Source organism: Dermacentor silvarum, chromosome 4 (assembly GCF_013339745.2).
Source record: "Dermacentor silvarum isolate Dsil-2018 chromosome 4, BIME_Dsil_1.4, whole genome shotgun sequence".
In the NCBI taxonomy this organism is placed as follows: domain Eukaryota; kingdom Metazoa; phylum Arthropoda; class Arachnida; order Ixodida; family Ixodidae; genus Dermacentor; species Dermacentor silvarum.
Window position 1 is genome coordinate 41,485,598 of NC_051157.2, and position 20,014 is coordinate 41,505,611.

The window sequence follows — 20,014 nt, forward strand, 5'->3', positions numbered from 1 at the left end:
GACTTCAATCTGAAGTCTATTAAACAAGAAATGCACCGTTTAAACCACTGTGAAATAATACTCTAATGCTCTTCTTTCTTACGCCGCTAACTGACAGCGCGGTTTCTTCTCCTATATATAAACGTCATGCGAGAATTCCACGCTCGTCCGGTCTATACTTCTCTCGTGTTTTCGTCTTTTCTTGCGCTGTTTAGTTATTCACGACCGCCTTGCTTACCGAGGCGTTGCAACCCCGCCGCGCACGCCCGACAACACACAGGGAGACACGGCATTCGCGTTGCAGACATCACGTATCGTTTCTGGGCGCCTGGAGATCGTCATCTCGCTTATCCCGCGATGGCTTTATGGGCTTCTCTCGACACCTAATGACGTCGCCCTTTCGGCTTCCTTTCGCTGCCGCCGTCTCTTAAGATCGACTATTCGTCGGGGTTGCGCGTCTCTCCTTGGATGCTAAAGGTTCCCATGCAGCTCTAGTGTTCTGTCGCTACGGGTTCCTGCACTTGAAGCTTTAGCACGCGGTTCTCCATCAACATCCCGAGAGTGGTCGCTCTGCCACGTCGGTTGCCACCGCTGCTTGTGCGGCGAGGACGCTTGTGCCGACAGGGTGGACCGCGGGTCAGGCGCTTTCAGTTCTGTAAACAGAGAACCAACCACGTAGTATGTTGATTGCCTGGCGTACGTATATTATCGTGCGGAGAAATTGAACACGAACGAAAGAGAACGAACGGAAAACGCTCACGCACGCACGCACGCACGCACGCACGCACACACACACACACACACACACACACACACACACACACACACACACATACACACGCGCGCGCGCGCGCGCGCGCCCGCACGCACGCACGCACGTAGGACATTTAATGTATTAATGCGAAAGTATTATTTGTCCCACGAAACGGAAAATCCGGCGTCCGGCGTTAACACCCGATGGCATCAAAACCCACGTGACCAAATGATGACGTCACGTTTAATGTCAATGAAAACCGACCTGGCCCACACCCAAAAGCTGACTTTGCCCAATTCGAAAATTTAGTTCACCCACGTTGAAAACCGAACTGGCCTAATACCAAAATTCCCTTGGCCGATCCCCAAAGTTTGGATGGCCCACCCTCAAAATTGACTGCCCAATTTCCATGCCCAAGTGATCACGTCATGTGACAATGTCACGTGACATGGACGTAGTTTTAGTCTGGATGTCGTTATAGTCGACACGTTCAGAATGCTTTGGCGTTCAATGCACATATAAAGAGACTTAAGTGCCTCTGTAACTTTTTTATTTTGTACCCATGGTGGCTGAGGGTCAGAACTAAAGGAAGCGATTAATATTTTGACAGAGTCTTGCTTCCGCTGCGCAGCCGCAGTAGCGATACAAATGTAATTTGAAAAGATAAATAAATCAACATTCAGCCTTTTTCTATGTGGTTTTTGTATGTGGTGCATCACGTGTCGAAGTTCTAAACAAGCACTCTGATATGTCTACATCAATTAAGCCAAATGTTCATATTCTGATGTGCTAATTAAAGAGTTCTTATTCTTTTTTTAGGGGCGAAGCACCTTAGGGCCGAGCATTGTCCACGACGGTATGCATTTAAGCACAAGTACAACCCTTGATAAGGTCGGACATACAAGAATCTGGGCTGCATTTTTACTAACCAAAAACCGAGTTGCAGAGCATTATGAGAAGCGAGGTGTTCACTTGAGGTTCCGTGCGCTTTAATTTGAACTCAGGCTTGCTGCATGGTGCAGTCAGAAATATGTACAACTCGTTGCTTCCTTTTGAGTTGCTGTTTGCTGGCCTGCATGCTCAGCTCAGCCATTAAAGCCCAAACCGCATTCACGCGATTTTGTGCGCGACGGTGACGAGCGACGGCTTCGAGCGACGAAACGGGCCGTCGCGCGAACAGATCGCTCGGTCTTTTCGCTCAATCGCTCGGTTCTAGAAATCTAGAATCCGTCGCTCGTTGCCCGGAAGTGCTATGAGCGACTAGCCAATAGCGCGAAGCCGGAACCGGATATACATCAGTCAAGTACTACCGATTGTCGCACGGAACGAGCGAACGACTAGATTTTGATGCGTGCATGGATAATAGCGTAGTGCAAGACCTTTAGAAATATTTATGGTGCTCTTTACACTAAAACACATCAACTTAAATTAATAAAGCAAGCGTCACGCCTGTTTCGGCGAGTATTCACTGCCCTCATACCGCCAACACCGGGGAGACGTCGCTCGTCGCTCGTCTCGTCGCTCGCATGCGGTATGACTTGATAGCGACGAGCGACCGCGACAGCCATCTCCATCGCGTCGCTTGTCGCTGTCGCGCGCAAGATCGCGTGAATGCGGTTTATACTTAAGCTTTAAGTTGTATGCGGCGTCTTTTCCACTTTACCAGCATGTATAACTGTGTTTAAGACCCAGTTTGTCTTTGTTGTAGTGCTGACCGATGAAGTTTAACAACAAATATAAGATATGCCTACCGATGCACTGGCGCCTTGTGCAGCGAGTTGCAGACTTCCATTATTTTGCACTCTGACAGTTTTTTATATTTTTTCGCCTCTAATGACTTGTTCATTCCGCAAACGCGAAGCCTCGGTTACAAAAACGTGCAATAGACTGAGCATCATTGACCTTTACAAATGTTTAAAATCAAGAAACAAAATATCGATGTGGTGCCTAATAAGCGGGCCTTCTCGCCATGAGGTGATCATGTTTGGTAACATAACGAACAAGTGTTGTGGGATTACCACTTACTCTGGGAGCATTGTTAAGAACGCTGGTAAAGTGGAAAAGACGCCGCATACAACTTAAAGCTTAATCATGGTGAGCGGAGCATGCAGGCCAGCAAACAGCAACCCGGAATCACTTGTTTCTTTCTTTCTTTCTTTCTTTCTTTCTTTCTTTCTTTCTTTCTTTCTTTCTTTCTTTCTTTCTTTCTTTTTTATCTTGTGCTGCCTCAATTCATTGCTTCTTCAGGGTGTAGCAACAGCCACCTGCGCAACTTTAAATGCGGCGCCCAACAATGACATGAGCGAGCAGGGGGCAGCGCAGGGCCGGCTTCCGGTGGGTAACCAGGGGCAACAGTTGTTGTTTGAGCGTGCCGCCACTCTGGCCCGGCTTCCGCATCGGAAAACGTGTGGCCGCGACGATGGCTGTACGCGATCCGTGCGCTGAGCTCGCGGTGCGAACCGCGTGTGCCTTCCTCGAGGCGCCGGACCAGGGTTCGCACCGGGGTCAGCAGTTCCTGCGTGCCTTCGTGGACGACCCGTCGACGCTCACGCTATGCGCCGCGCGCACCATGGACGCCCAAGCGCTGACCTTCTCCGTTCAGGTGCGCATTCGCATGTACAGGCTGCTGGGTAAAATGGCATGCGTGTTTCCATGCGATGACGGAGACGATATGAACTAAATGAGTACACTTGAATACAGAGGGTTTGCAGCGGGCATGCGTTAGACACGGATGAGAAGGGGGATGACACAGAAATTGACATTTCAGTAGTCAACTGCAGGGCTTAAAGTGTCACTTCAGTGTAGAGGGGGGCCCTAATAGGCCGGCGACCAGTAAAGCGCGCGCACAGACGCTTAAATTATATATATTTATATAACATATCCCTTTTCTTCATTATTTTCTACATTTCCGTTTCAACCGCAGCTAATTTCCCCCATGCTGTCCTTGGCTTCATTGTCTGTTGGTTTTACATGGTCATGATTAACAAAAATCGAGCCTCCTCGGTTTCCCTTCTCTCTCGTTCATATCAGTGAAGGGTTCACATGATCCGGTAGTGAAACAAAGAATGGAAGCACGTAGAAAAAATACCAGGAGCAGTGCGACAACACCTGCTTTCCTGTTTTTGCTCGTGCCACATCAACCAGTTAATCACGCTTACATCATTAATAAAAAATCGAGAGTTACAATTGCCCCACACAGGGCACTACCGGTAAAAAAATCATCTCCAGATCTTCGGTCTCCCCGTCCCGACGTGGGTGCGGCCCGCGGCTTCGTCGCCTCCCTGGGAGGGGGCAACGAATCTTCTCAGGACCTTCAATAAAGTTCTTTGTCTGTCTGTCTGACCTCCAGATCTTGTCGAATGGGTGCTGCAGTGCTACAGCTGGCCTGCCGAGGGGTGGGAGGCGCCCACCCTCCTTAAAGTTTCGAGGGGGGAGGCGCCCCCCCCCTCTCCCCCCCCCCCTGGCCCTCCCTGCCTTTAAGCACTGGTGAGCTGCTGAGAGAATTCACAGGGATGATCTACTATTTCTTGTCCAGTCCTGTGCATGTTAATTCTTTCGGTGCCACGTGCAACGTGTGCACTTGCAAGTGCAAGTTTTAACAGTTCATCCACACTCGTGGAACCGCCATGGGCCCGCGGGCAATCTTCAAGCCATTCCCATAGGCCGACGAGAAGTATATATTGAAACGAAACTGTGAAAAAAACTTATCAGACTTTGTGTATGTCGATTAGGTGCCACAAGGACTGTACGGTGAAATCCTAAGGGTGGTAAAGTTTTCAAAGTTGCAATCGATCCTGCTCAAGAGGTCGTTCTTAATGTTTCTAGCGGTCGTGTAATCTTCGTATATAATTTCCGGTCATGTAATTCTCGGTAGACTTGACTATATATCTGTGAAGTCTCCAGCATCAGCTAAAGATTACATTTGGGGAATTCTTGAGGTCCTTTAGCTTTTGAGGTTGCGCTCACATCGGATGCTGTTGTTTCATGAACTTTTGTTTACTGTAAGCGTTTGCATAAATCTGCAAAGCTGTTTTTTTTTTTTCGTTGCAAGTTGCGGGTTAGCTACTGATTCGTCCTCATTCTTGTGCGCGCCCAATGTGTTGTGGCCGCAGAGATGCTTGGCACTTATTAGATGCGACGGAACGTGGAGGCATCTTCGCTGGCAGAACCACGATACGCGAGCGAACAGTCGTCTTGCATGTATAGCATGAAGACAGATGTCATCGAAACGAGGCTGTGCGCGGACACTTTCCTCCCAGACACCTTGTTGTTCGCCTCTATTAGCTTGAAAATACTGTGAATAGCTATCGAGGGCTTCCAAAAGAATGCAAATACAATACCCTGTTCATTTCGACAAGCTTGATGTTAAAAGCTCTGTCATGCTCGACGAGCCTACTGTCGAGGTGGCGTCTTGGAGATATGCTCCGGCACTCTACTGGCCTTGCAAAAACAAGTGTCGCTTTTACAAAGTGCTGTTGACCGGCGCCTACCAGACTTTGCTGTGGAGATGCCGACGTACTAAATAGCTTCTAGAACGTGACGTCGCTTTTGCTGCGGGTAAACAGCGTAAGTGATAACTAAGTGGCTGCCGAATTCGTTTTCACTTCATTTCTTGCGTTCTTTTCTACCGCGGGTGAACCACCAGCGACCGCTTTCTCGTCAATCCCACGGAACCACCACAAGTCGCAGAGCCTATTCGATCGACGCGACGAGTCGGTCGGATCAGTGTGTCACGCGCGCGTGTTGCTATGGCGACAGCCAATCGTTGCGCAACCCAGACAGCGGGTCTTTTCGATCTGTCAAGTGGTTCTATATACTGGAAACTATGCTTGTCGTCGTAACGTTTTACAACTGCCAGAGCGGTGTCCGTCAAGTGTGCACGAGGAACAATAATAAGGTCGGAACAGAAGTAAAATTCAAGTTTAGAAATGAACGCAAGTTTATTCGAGGGGATCAAATTGGCGCGATCATTTAATTAGCGGTGTGCTCCGACACTCTGTCACACTCTGAGGTCTTGGAACGCCACTCTTTGACGGGTTCGGAGGGGCACTTACCCACGTGAAGCTTGCACCGTGTGTGGACAGTAGGTACAGACTTATTTTCATAGATTTATTTGAGGCAGATCAGATCAGGACATTATGCTGAAATGATGGCTCGACGAAAGGGAGATTGGAATAAGTATGGCTGGCTATTAAAGCTTCGTATGCGAAGCGTTCGTATGTTTTACGAGGAAGTTTTACTGCTGAAACTCCTATCTAAATACGTGGGAACAGATCAATCGTTGTGTTCGGTATTCACTCCGCCAAATTTTATGCTGATTATTGCAATAGTAATAAAAAAGTTAACCTACCGAACTCCGAAAGTTGCGGGAAATGGCGGAGAACAGTGGCGATATACACTCGCCCGACCCCCTCTCTATCTTCGTGAGTTCTCGGGGTGCGGAGGTCCCGAATGAGAACCTTTACTGCGCCAGGACAGCCTAAATACGGGGAAAATACTTTGCAACTCATGACAGCACACTGGCGCACAGAAAGAAAGACAGAAAGAAAAGTATGTTTGACCTTTATTTCCTCTCCTATAGTAATCAACCTCTTAGAGCGAAATTAACGAAAGCGACATTTTTGTCAGAAATTTTTGTCAGTCCAAACATGTTCCGCTTTAGTGTATCTTTAATTAAGTGAGGCGGTCGCGCGTGCAAGCTCACGGCATAAGACTGTCTCCACCGAAAGGTTGCCACTTTCAGCGTTCGTATGTACACTATACGTCTCAGGCAGCATGTGACGGTTTGGCCTCGACCGCAGGCTTCTGCGCTCGAGGAGGGAGGCGAGCGGCAGCTGGTGTTCTTCAAGCGGCGACCTCAGGTGCTGACTCCCCAGAACCTGAGCGCCGACGTCGGCGTGTGCGCCCTGCTGGCACCCTCGGCCGCCGAATCATTGGGCGCCTGCCTGCGAGCCGTTTTCCAGCCCCTGTTGGCGAGCGAACCGCTTCTGGCCACTAGTCTCGGACAGTTGCAGGTGTGCGCGACTGTGCGGGACTCTTCTATGGATTTGTCATTCTGGAAGCGATGTGTGCAAACTTCCGTATTGCGCTGCTGCGCATCCTTAGATTCATTACCTATATGATCGCTCGTGATGAACTGAACGATCCACGTGAGCTTCTCCCCTTCGTCTCCTCTTTCGTCCCCATTTCTCACACTTCTCCCAGTGCAGGGTAGCTAACCGGGCTCAGCTTCGTCAATTTCCCTGCTTTCCCCTTATCACTTATCCCTATATCTGCGTATTACGCTGCCGCAACTTATGAAAATGCATTGGCGATTTATTTATTTGTTTATTTATTTATCAATTTATGAAAATATTCTGCAGCGCCACTAAAGAATTACATCAGAAGCGAAAACAAAAAGACATCTGTAGTATAGCAGACAGCCACATAAAGACACATACACACTCCACAGAAATAGCAATTCAAAAGGAATGAAATGACAAAGAAAAAAAAAGAATAGAAGAAAAACGAAAGTATGGTGACTTGTTCATAAATATATGAAACATTGTGTAGAATAAAAAATACAAGCGAACGCAAGAGAAAAGAATAATGCGGTCACTAATTAAAAATCGCATGCAACATGGCCGTCCAATTATTCCGGTCACATTCCAACCTTTGTAAATATTTAGGGCGCTGTGCATTTCGAAGTTCAACGATTTGTTGAGCATTCCATGTTTATTATTTGGTTAAAGTGCTAACGACGCATGCATTGAGTAGACATGTAGATGCAGAGCGATGAATGAAAATAACACACATATACGTTCTGCTGGCTGAGTGCGAGCTCGCGGGTTCAATTTATGGCCGCGGTGGCCGCATTTTTACGATGGCATAATGAAAAAAAAAATACTACTACTAATAATAAGAAATCTCTCGTCTATCGTGCTTCTGGGTGCACGTTAAATCCTACAATTAAATTTACAATGATAATACACTTCATATTAAGAAATATATTTGATAACTTTTGTTGCGCTGGCAGTTTTCGCTCAGGCTGAATTGTTGTGCAAAGTTGCGCAATGGATTTTGGTGTTGGGCGGCTACTCCCGGTGATAGAGCCTTGCGTGGCACTCATCGTTGTAATGGAACATGTTTACAAAGCTGATACAGTTTTTGATGAGTGCATTGTTTTATGTTTTTTATGCGCTCCAAATTGCTTCGCAGGCTGCCCTAGGCACCGCACGCGACAAGCCCGTTGCGCCGAAAGGTGAGTGGCTCTCACCGCAAGCGGTCAGTAACAAATTGCAGCAAGCGCTGTTAAAACTCTCAGCAAAACTGATATGTACCTGTTTCTTTACACGTATATCTCCGGGGACCCGGGATGTTGCACAAGAGAGCGAGACATAGTACAAAAGAATTCATGACAAAAACGGCTAGAAATGCAGAAAACCGATAAAGGAAAAAATAACAATGTTGCATTCGAAAAAAAAAACATCCTAATATGACTGTCTTAAATTACTGAAAGCTACTTTTAAGGATTGACTGGAATTATTTATGTTTATCATAGATTCAAAATGGCAGCTTTCAGCAAGACAAAACTAAACTACTAGACAAAAACTAGCAAGGCAAAATAAGTAGAAAAATGACTCATTTCTCGATGGTGATGAACCCAAAGACGCATTCTATACATTTTTTATGGCTGGCAGGGAAAGATGAGGCTGCACTGGAGCAGCACTGGTGCGCCCTGGGCTCTGCGAGCCTAGACGAATGCGCTGACTGGCTAGACGCGGGTCTGGCACTGCTGGAGGACCTGCGACATACAAAGTCCTTGGATTCACTTAAAGATGCACTTGGTGAGCTCCGTGCGACGTTTAACGGATTCCTTGCTCCGCGATCTATCTATCTATCTATCTATCTATCTATCTATCTATCTATCTATCTATCTATCTATCTATCTATCTATCTATCTATCTATCTATCTATCTATCTATCTATCTATCTATCTATCTATCTATCTATCTATCTATCTATCTATCTATCTATCTATCTATCTATCTATCTATCTATCTATCTATCTATCTATCTATCTATCTATCTATCTGCCTGCCTGCCTGCCTGCCTGCCTGCCTGCCTGCCTGCCTGCCTGCCTGCCTGCCTGCCTGCCTGCCCGCCCGCCCGCTTGCCCCGGCCGGCCGCCCGCCCGCCCGCCCGCCCGCCCGCCCGCCCGCCCGCCCGCCCGCCCGCCCGCCCGCCCGCCCGCCCGCCCGCCCGCCCGTCCGTCCGTCCGTCCGTCCGTCCGTCCGTCCGTCCGTCCGTCCGTCCGTCCGTCCGTCCGTCCGTCTGGCAATCGCCGCAAAACACGACCCCTGATCTGTGTAGTGCGTGGGGAAATGCTATACTCGTACTTGGATAATCAGCATGGGCGCGGAGAGCGCTTTGATGGTGAGAGAATGACGTCCTCCAGCTGGAGAGAAAGAGAGAGAGAGTATGAGATGTCGGCAAAGATGTAAAAAACGTATACGGGTTTTTAAAGTCAGTTTTGCTGCAGTATAATACTATTTAACGGTGAAGCACACACAATGTATTGCGGTGAAGCATACTGACAGAGGAAAGGGGCCACTACGCACGACAAAAAACTGGGTTCACTCGGGCAAGAATGCTTCGCACTAAAAAGTTCACACTAAGGAGCGGTGCTGCACGTAGCTATTATTGTAGAAATAATTCAACAGTTCCGAAAACATGAACCGCGTCAACATCGGCTAGACAAACAAAATATTACTTTCGTAGAGCTAAGGCAGCACTTGTCGCCCCATAACAAGGGGCTTAAATCACCGCAGCAACGTCAGAAACAGCTTTTAATGGCTGCCAGTACATTTATTGGGCGCATCGGTGCTCGTACTGTGATCGCAGACGGCGGTTGCGCGTTTGTTTAATTAAGGAACACATACTATGTCCCGTGGCAGTGGCCCCTTTTCACTTTTAGCATGCTTCACCGCACTACATTATTCTATTATAGCAAAGCTGACATTAAAAACCGAATTATGCAACGTTTATTACAGAACTTTGCCGGCGCTGTCCTCTAGCTGGACCTTTCTTAGAAAACTTAATGTAGCAACTTTGGGAAAGGCGACAAGTTAAATAAATTGATGACACGCTTAGTCAAGTGCAGTGAGAGTGAGGGTGAATGATGACTTCTTATACAGTGCTACGTTCAGGATGAGAAAAAGAAATGTACATAGAAGAAACATCTGCTTGCGCATTCTTTTGCTGCGTCGACGAGAAGCCAATTTCCCCATCGTCTTCTCAAACAACCTGAATGTGCGCCTCGGTTAGGGCCTCTGAGCAGCTGAATATACCGGAGGCCATGCCTCGACCTTCCGGTATATCTAGGAACCACGGGATGGCAGCACTTGCTTGCTACGCAACACAGAAATTGCGTTTCGAAGTTCTCTTCACCACAGGCCTTTCTTGTGCTGCAGCAAAGCTTACGTGTAGGCATTGGCAGTGAAAGTAACATGCTAGGAGGTATTCGATGCGCGGAGGCCATAGCACGCTGCTAGAGCGAGGAACTTTCGGGACACTGCAAGTTCATTAAATATTTAGGGTAGAATTATCGGTATACAGGATGCACTACTACCTTTCTTCATCCTCGTCTATGGCGCTACGTTTAACTTCTAATGGATCCATGCTAACTCGCCCGAATGTAAACCTTGCGACACAGTACAGGGACGCTGCAGATGTTTACGTATGACAGGGTACAACAGTACGAGCATAATACGCCAAAGAAAGCGTGACACAGAACTGATGAGGATTACCTGGGAGATGTTCGCTACGCTACTATTTCTGGTTAGTATCGGAATAAGAAATGGCGGGAAAGGCAGCATTCCATCGGTAAGAACAGAACCGCACAATTACCACCCACCGCGCGCCGGACACGTCGCGCTTCGGTCTACGACACAGTGTGAGAAACGAAGTGCAAACTTGGCCTTGCCTAGTTGTCTTTTGCCTGTGTTACAGGAGCCACCAGAAACAATTTAACTGCGGTAATTATTGCCCTGGCCATCGAAAATGACGCAGCGAAAAGTATTCAACGCATTCGAACATTTTTTTACCAAGACACAGGTATCCTTAACGAGGAACATATAGCTAGATGTCGCACTGAATAGCAACATAATGTAACTACAGCTTTCTTTGTATTTGTAATTATTTGTATTTATGAGCGCTTGTATATTACGTGTTATAGCTTTTGTGTTCTGTGCTGAAGCTCACTTTGGCTGTCATATCTATGTGCGTGCATTCTTTGTCAGTGTGTTTTCCTCATATGCTTACTTGCTCATCGCAGACTGCATCGCGGCCACGCGTGTGTGTTTGTGACTCTGTTTACGAACTCAGTGTGGTGCGACATGCCTTCGCCTTTTATGAGTATATTTATATGTTCGTGTGTGTATAGGATGGTGTGCTGTGGATTTTCGGCCCTAGAACGTCATTTTTTCCCCTCCTTTTTATTATTATATGTACATTTTTATATTGTTCTTTCTGCTATGCGAAAATGAGTAGCCGTCACCGTTATACGGTGACTACAACTCTTTCTTTTATTTTCCTTTCAATAAAAAATTCCCATTCAAGGCTTTGCAGAGACGAGAGAAACAGGATGCGTTATTCGCTTTTTGATCTGTGACTTCACATAAGCGAGCTAAAGTTCATTCTACATATCAAAAAGGACGTGGGCGGCGCTTTCCTCCTTCTCTGTAAACAGAACTTAGTTATCTAGCCTTCACAAAGCTTTGTAATAAATTGTGGACGTAGTGCAGCCGCAGTCGCAATTAGTATGCTCGTTATTATGGCAATTGGCCGGTGTCTGTTCGTAAAAACCCACCTAACTTATCAACTGCTGCTTCCGCGAACATTCCTCCTGCTTGAGAGCATTATGCGCCTACACATCTCCTATTTCCTCCAACAACAACAACAAAAAAATTCCGACTACACTTGAGTGGCTATAGTAGCTTCTGCTGTAGCGGGAACGACTTCATGACCGCCCCGTCTCGTCTCAGGGCGTGGTCTGGCGGCGCGGCTGGAGACCCTTCTGCGTGACTTGGACCCGTGGCACGCACCTTTGACCAAGGTCCAGCAAGAGCTCGGTCAAGCACTATCGGCGTGCGGCCGCAGTCCAAGCGCGGACGCCGCCCTGGGCGGCCGGCTCCGTACCATGCTGCAGGCGCGCCTGGCGCAGGAGCAGCTGGTCCGCCTCGCGCCGCCGACCACATCGGGAGCCACTGCCCGCGGCACCGCGGCTGTCGGACCCCGAGCCCGAGTGGCGTGCAGCCATGGCGCAGCACACCCAGTGGTTGGCCCCACTGGCTGCCCGCGCTGCCGCCACTCTCAGGGAACGCCTGCTGCGGACCACTGGACTACCGGTCAGTCATGTCCGGAACCGGCTAACCGAAATTAACCGGAGCGAAATATGGCACATGGTTTCACATGGCAGAAACGATAACAATTTTACGGACACTCCATGTTCATTTTCACCGTCGTCGTCAGCGTCGCCATGATGGTTCATGTGTGCGATAGCATCGTGGACGCGCGCCGTATGCTGTGGGTGTGAGCGAAAGCGTGCGAGCGTGAGCCGAGGACGGTGGCTTCATCTCGCGCGCGCAAGGGAGGAAAGCGGGAGGAAGCGCGCCGTCTTCCATCGCGCGCAAGAGGAGGGGGAGGGGGGTTCATTACATAACTCTAGCTAGATGTACGAGTTATGCATCAGTATGATAATACTGTGGATCGTTGATGCAGGTATTTGTGAGAGTAGATCAGCGGATGAGTATTCGCGCGACGGCATGCATTGCTAACACTATTTCGCCAATTTTCTGGGAACTCAAAGAGGCATCGCGTCATCGCGATACGCGAACAAACAGCTGTGGCGGCCGGGTTTCCTGCACTGTGTACAGGGGACCTTCTGTACGATGGGTACGTATATCTGTTATTGGTCACGTAGACGTCTTCACTGCAAGCCTTGTTCCCCGGATAAAACATGCTCATGTCTGCGCACAGAGGAGGTAACCGCGGAGCAATGTCGAAAACCATTTCCTCCCGTGCTTGGCGCGCATCGTATCCTGCTTGCTTGTAATGAGCTGGGTGCTTAAACTGCGTTTTGTTTATCCCTGAGAGATTGAAGTGGAAGTGCAGGATCTCAGGCGACTGTCTGGAAGCCTGAGTAAAAGTGGTCTTGAACTCTTAATGTCGATCTCATAATTTCCAGAAAGTAAGTGGAACATACTTAGATATTTGAAAGTCAGGTTAACAGCGCAAGGCCACCAGACGGCATGCATTGCTAGGGTGCCTTGATGGCGGCGGGGGCGGGCGCATCGAGGCACTCTAGAGGGGACAGAACTTCAAGCCCCTCTGGTGGCCTTGCGCTGTTAACCTGACTTTAAAGCACGTTTTACCAACAATCCTGATCTTAAACCCTTCATATTTACATAGATGTTTCACATTACCAAGGAGAATCTATCTGGAACAAATGTCCTTTAGCGTCGGCTTTCCCTTCCGCCGATGTTCTTGCCACTGTTACTGTATATCACTCCTAATATCGTTCCACTCAAGTTTCACAAAGTGGAGCATCTTAATCCTGTTCCACGTGTTCCACCAACTAGAGAGTACATGTTTGCAAAAATGTTCCACTTGGTGAAACTTAGATGGGAGTAGATTAAGAGTGTGTGAAATTAAGCGCCTTCTCGATCTGAATGCCTGTAATGCATCAGCCACGTTCGGTCAAAGAAACCTCACAGAAAACGAAGTCGTTTGCGTTTCTTCTGGCCCAACACGCGTATAAGTGACTACGCCGATGGCTGTCCATCTCGAGTTGAGTTACACTCTTCTTTGCAGCTTCTGCAAGAATGCAAATCCTACTCCGAGTTGCTTAAGCATCCCGACGTGCAAGCTCAGCTAGCTCCTGAAAGGTAAAGCATTTGGTTTTATTTACCTAATTCTCACGTCCACTTTTCAAAGAATAAATGCCCGGTGGGATCACTCACAAAATGTAGTCGCTGAACTTCAACTGCACCAGTAGTGGGGGGAGGGCATTTGGAATGCTACCAATGCCCCACCCATTCTTATGAGTGGAAATAAAGTTCAAAGTTCACAGCATTCCTTCAGCACAATATATCGGGGGCTGCTTTTTTTTTCAGCAAGGAGGATAATAGCTCCGTTGACATGAACCTAGCAAAGCAGGGTCGAGTCAGCTTGTCGGGTCGAAATCTGATCGTCGTGTTAACATAAGGGGGCCAGGCCGCTGGAGAGTTTGGGCCGATTTTGCTGCATGCCAGGCTGCGAACAGTGTATTGACTCACTCAACGTGCTTGGCAAAATGCATGTAAACTCGGTTCGGTTGGTCTGGACTCTGAATCAGCCCGGGGGTATTCTTAAGCGATGTACTCGTACGCTATAAGCTCACGACACTCTCGTGCACGGAGGCCACGCTTGATACATTACGCCCTGCAATTTTCAGCATGCCTGTGATGCACTGTCTTCCTGCCTGTCTTTCAGAGAAATGCTTCTGCGAGCACTGAGTGAGTGCGTGGTAGAGGCGAAGAAGTCGTACGAGCAAGCTTCCTGCAGTATACAGGGAATTCCGGAAGTCGTCAGAGACATAGTCGGCCTGCAGGAACTGCGCACCAGGGTGAGGATGCGTCGGTTACGTGCCTGAAACAGTCAACGGTTGACGACTGAGCGCCTCCGTGTTTACCGAGAACGTTTTTAGCGAAGCATTCACTCTGAATTAATGAAGAGGTGAACGTACGACGACTGGATTTTGAAGGGGCTCAATATGTAGTTGTGGCTGAAACTATCATAACCGTGACGTTTCCTCATTAAGGCACCTTGTAGTTTGTGGGAATGCGCGACTCTCACGCGTCCCCTGATGTTGTTTTCCCCGCATGTCTCCTGTAGTCCGGCTTCTCTGCGTGGCTACCGGCGGTGGTTGCGGCGCGTTGCGAGAGATGGCGCTAGTGTCGCGATGCTAACGCCACCGAAACGCCGGGGTCAATTGGGAGAAAAAGGTCGAGGGCTCTCTTTTTGGCTGGGGATCGGCGACCAACACGCACGAACGCTTCGCGCGTGCGCCGGCCCGCTTCGCGCGACCGTCGCGCGAGGCTTAGAGCGGGACACCGGTATGGACGAACACGGATCGTTCGAGCGCGCCACCGTTCGCGTGACCGTACACGTGAACGACTAGGCGATGGTGTCATAGCATGGGGCGAACGTATTCGCTCGCTATCGGGTCGCGGTGTGTCGGACTTCCTTGATTTGTCGCGTGCCCGTGTGAATGTTCTATTGGTTGTAATTCGGCTAGTGTGTATTAGTGTATGAAAGGTGCAATAAATGCCCTTTTGATTGTTTGCACTACTGGATTGTCGTTCCTTTGTCCCAAGAGTACATGTGTGAGACCCCACATCTGGCTGCCCAACGTGGACCTCTTGGGGCATCGGACGATAATTTTAACAGTTTTGCTCGGTTCGAGATGTTTCAACCGAAGCGTAGTCCTAGCGTGGATTTTGATCGCTAGTGTCGGCGGTGTGCTTTCTTGAGTGAGGCGACGGTTGCTGTAGCGTGTTTGAACTTTTCAACATGCTAAGCCTTTTCGCGAGTGTTTTGAAGTACACTCGTCGGTACGAGAGCCACGTGGTCTGCATCCTGGGAGAGCGAGGCCTAGCGCCCGCGGAGCATTGGCAAGCCTGAAGCGAGTGAGTACGGAAGCCTCGTGGGTGGTCCGAATTTCTTATGTAAATAGCTTCTTCTATATCTTTGACTTCGGAAGTCGAGGCTCAGGGAGCCGGGTGGCCGCGGGCCACGGGTGCCGCTACGGGCTGACTGGTATTGCGGCCTGGCACCGGGCGCTCCGACACCGTCTGGGACGGTGGGCGCCGTCAACTCGGATGCTGTGTGCACCGAGCGGAGTAGGACCACCTCACAGAGCTAACGTCTCTTCGCGGCTGCCTGTTCTTGTGCCCATTTTGGGTGTTTTTTTTTTTTTTTTGGATGCCGGTTGTTGTCAAAGTAGCGACGCATTAGGCCTAAGGCTTAACAAAGCCGCCTGTCGCACGTTGAGGGACACAACCTGGTGGACCGTGGTGTTGAGGTGTCGCACATTGCTTCCCTCATTAGTTCGCCTAGCACGAATTGAAATTCTCGTTCGACTCAAGAAAGTAAGCTCTGTTCACGTGAACTTAGCATCTGCTATGCCGCCCGAAATTTTGCTAGCCGAATTGAACATCGTACCACGTGGGCGATGCGTATGCCGAATTCCTCTCCCTTGCACTACTTTAGTGTTTGTCGAGTGCGTTGAGTGTACGCAGCGTGAGCGGAGTCACTCCTGGTTTGCTGTCACCTGCACATCGTCAGCGATGCTGCCCCGGACTACAATCGAGCTACCCCAGGCTTTGGAGATGCCTGTGGTCAATGTCGGCGCAGCGACTTCGGCGGCCGCCAATGTCCGGCTCGCAACCCTCGGCGGCTGGGAAAAGAGCCGGCAGTCACCAACGGCTACTGCGGCTCTAGTCAGCAGGGCGCGAGCGACGCTTGCTCGTGCCGACTTCTGCGTCGCCGTTTCCGGAGTCCTGGGCTGGAGTCGTGCCATCGAATCTGCAGACGTGGTGCTGTGACCAACGGATGCCAGCGGTGAACCCCAGAGTCGATGTCGGCTCGCACGTTGTGGATAATGCGTGGACATTTACTCGGCGGCGCCACTGTCGCATGTACTAACTTTTGTTCGCGACGCGCGCGTTGATAGGCCTTGTGACATGTTTCGCCGGCGTATGTGTAGTGATTTAAGGTTGGGGGGATGTGGGAATGCGCGACTCTCACGCGTCCCCTGATGTTGTTTTCCCCGCATGTCTCCTGTAGTCCGGCTTCTCTGCGTGGCTACCGGCGGTGGTTGCGGCGCGTTGCGAGAGATGGCGCTAGTGTCGCGATGCTAACGCCACCGAAACGCCGGGGTCAATTGGGAGAAAAAGGTCGAGGGCTCTCTTTTTGGCTGGGGATCGGCGACCAACACGCACGAACGCTTCGCGCGTGCGCCGGCCCGCTTCGCGCGACCGTCGCGCGAGGCTTAGAGCGGGACACCGGTATGGACGAACACGGATCGTTCGAGCGCGCCACCGTTCGCGTGACCGTACACGTGAACGACTAGGCGATGGTGTCATAGCATGGGGCGAACGTATTCGCTCGCTATCGGGTCGCGGTGTGTCGGACTTCCTTGATTTGTCGCGTGCCCGTGTGAATGTTCTATTGGTTGTAATTCGGCTAGTGTGTATTAGTGTATGAAAGGTGCAATAAATGCCCTTTTGATTGTTTGCACTACTGGATTGTCGTTCCTTTGTCCCAAGAGTACATGTGTGAGACCCCACAAGTTAAGGCAACTTACCTTCGTATTCTTAAATTTTTTTTTTTTTACTCAACGCTCCACCTCGACTCCAGTAGAATGCATGTAGTGCAGCGTCGCCTCTCGATCGAAGTAGTCGTTGCACCTCAATGACGCGTCTTGGCGACTCCTACGATTCGGCGTCCTCCATAGCAGACGCCGAAACAATCAGCTACCACAATTGTAGCTCAGGAATAACCGATGAGCGTTCATTAAAGCAAGTTACCACTACGGGGGAAACAGAAAACCAGTGCTGCCCTGCACTTTCTGTAGAGTTTACGTGAAGCGTCAAGCGGAGGAAAGCTTGACAACACGAGCAGACACGCGAAATGAATGTCTTTCCTTCTACACGCGGCAGTGACCTATGCTATGTATAGGGTATACACGTTTCACGCGTTCACGTCTTTCATAATTCAAACTAGTACCAGCAACAAGATTGTTTTCTACACATCCGGACAACTTTCGTGCACGCAGTTGGAGGAGGCCCAGGAGGTGGTGAGCCTGCTCAACGACGGCAGTGATTCCTGGGAAAAACTGGTGCAGAACCTGAACAGGGCACGTGACGAGGCGCGGGAGGCTGCAGCAGACCGCCTGGACGCCTGGAGCCGTAGCGCCCAGCAGATCGCCACCAAGACGAGGTGCGCTACGTTGTTGGCATGATATTAGTCATTCATATATATAGGAGGTGCCTTTGCTGCCGACAAACCTCTTTTGAGGGTCGTTCCGTATATTTACCTAGCAGAAACTTTTGGGAACCAAGTGGAACCGTTGCAGATGGCGAACCTAAAAGAGCCCGCTTGTTTGGCGGGACTTCCAAGCCCCGTGTTGACACGAATGTGTGCAAGAGAAGGAAGATAGCGCTCGCTGTCTTTGGACCACTGCAAAATTGCACCTAAAAAACATGGGCATCAGTTTATTGTAGGACGCAGGGGGGGACTGCGGCAGTCAACCTCGACAGTACTTTGGGTTCAGCTAGTTCCAACAAGAAACAAGCGAGAAACGTTTTTAAAGCGAAGCTTTCTTAGCCACTTCCTTTATTTTGAAGATAATCTGACCGCTATCGACTGTTCGTGTGAGCACTGAGGTCAAAAGTGAGAAATTACGTGCTCCCACAACTTAGGGTAATCGTGCCACGAGGTATATGTAAATAAGTTACATGTCCCATGGTTGGTTTCGAACACGGTTCCCCCAGCACAGAAGTCAGAAGCTCTAACCATTAGACCAGGCCTTGTTTTAAGTGCGAAACACTTTAGCGGCCCGGGCTGTCGGCGTGAAGTGACCTCATGTTTGTGGTCACGTGCAAAAGCACGGTCAAAACAGGTGCAGAATTGATGAAAACCGGTTCAAAATAAACTAACATGATTCAGAATAATGTAAAAGATAGGAATAATCAAGCATTACGTGCATTAATTAGCAGAAACTTGTGAAAATTGCTAAAATCTTGTAATGTGATCTCGTGTCCTCGTGGTCACGCGCAGCAAAGGCTTTGGCTCCATGAGCGTGGCAGTTTCTCACCAGTTGTGCCTTAGAACAGGTGTCAAAATGGATGATGTATTGTTAAACACAATATAAACACAGGATTAAACAAGATAGACACAAGGAAAACACAAGGGAAACACCGGCGAATCACTGCTTCGCACTTACCCAGATTCCACTTTGAGTGAAACTGCATTACCATCGAGTTTACCAAGGCCGCTGTAACGGATCGGTGCCCATTTCTTTTTTCTTTATTGCCAACGCAAACACATGCTTACAGAGAGAGAGAGAGAGAGAAATAGAAGAGAGGAAAGGCAGGGAGGTTAACCCGACGCACGTCCGGTTTGCTACCCTGCACTGGGGAAAGGGGGTATAGGGATGAAAAGAGAAAGAAATAGAGAGAGCACAGTTTCGCGCACAAAGAAACTTCGCACGAAGTCTACAGACGGTCGCCAAGACCTGTCGACTTGAGATAGTGCAACAAGGCTTTCGTGGCTTTCTGTGCCATCGACGCATACTGCCATGGTCCAAGGATCTTCATTTCAGAAAATGGTTGAGAGTCCAGCCGGTTCAATGCTGTCCGGAGAGCTTCACGCTCGACGTCGAACTGGGGACAGAGACATAAGACATGTTCAATTGTTTCTGTAGTTCCACAAGAGTCGCACATGGGCGTATCCCCAATTCCAATGCGGAATGAGTAGGCCTTTGTAAATGCCACCCCGAGCCAGAGGCGGCAAAAGACTGCCGCCTCAGAGCGGGAAATGTTTGATGGCACTTGTAGCTTCAAGGATGGGTCAATTTTGTGGAGATGACACTTCGTGAGGTTAAGAGAAGACCAATATTTGTGTGTCATAGCTTTAGCCACGAAAAGAAGTTTTCCTGCAGCGTCGGTCCTGGATAAGGGGATTGGGACTGGTGGGCCTTCCAGATGAGCAGACCGGGCGGCTTCGTCGGCGAGGTCATTACCAGCAATGCTGGTATGTCCCGGTAGCCACTTAAATATAATTTCATGCCCTTTAGCGAAACACATGCTTACAGTGAAACAAACATAAGTACAGGTAAAAGGACACACTCTAGCCGAGCTCGAGCTCTTACAGATTTTCTAAAATTCTTTCACCTGTAAAGACTTTCGACTTGTTGTTTGTTGGTTCTTTTGGGCTTATACGATACGAATTAACATATGGATTCGAAAAAGTACTCTCGAGCCGGCGTGCAGCAATGTCAGCGTGACGCACCCACATTCTAGACCGCCATATATTGTGCAGACCTATACATAACGAGGTCGAACGGTACTTTCTCCTCATTTTCAACTGGGAGAAATCTAATGCCATGGGTGTCCAAATCCATGTCCTTTTTTAAAGTCCGTTAAAAGACGCCCCCCCCCCCCCCAAAAAAAAAAAAATACTCCATCTCTACAATAA

At 49.2% G+C, this 20,014-nt stretch overlaps 1 protein-coding gene across 1 annotated transcript in view; it reads left to right on the top strand.

Annotated features, from left to right (window-relative positions):
- Positions 1-17,486: 17,486 nt before the first annotated feature.
- Positions 17,487-20,014, top strand: part of LOC119448571 (cytoplasmic dynein 2 heavy chain 1-like) — a 76,008-nt gene continuing 73,480 nt past the window's right edge. Inside the window, 2 exon segments of the mRNA XM_049666413.1 lie at positions 17,487-17,495; positions 17,592-17,755. Coding sequence (XP_049522370.1) covers positions 17,487-17,495; positions 17,592-17,755 — 173 coding nt within the window.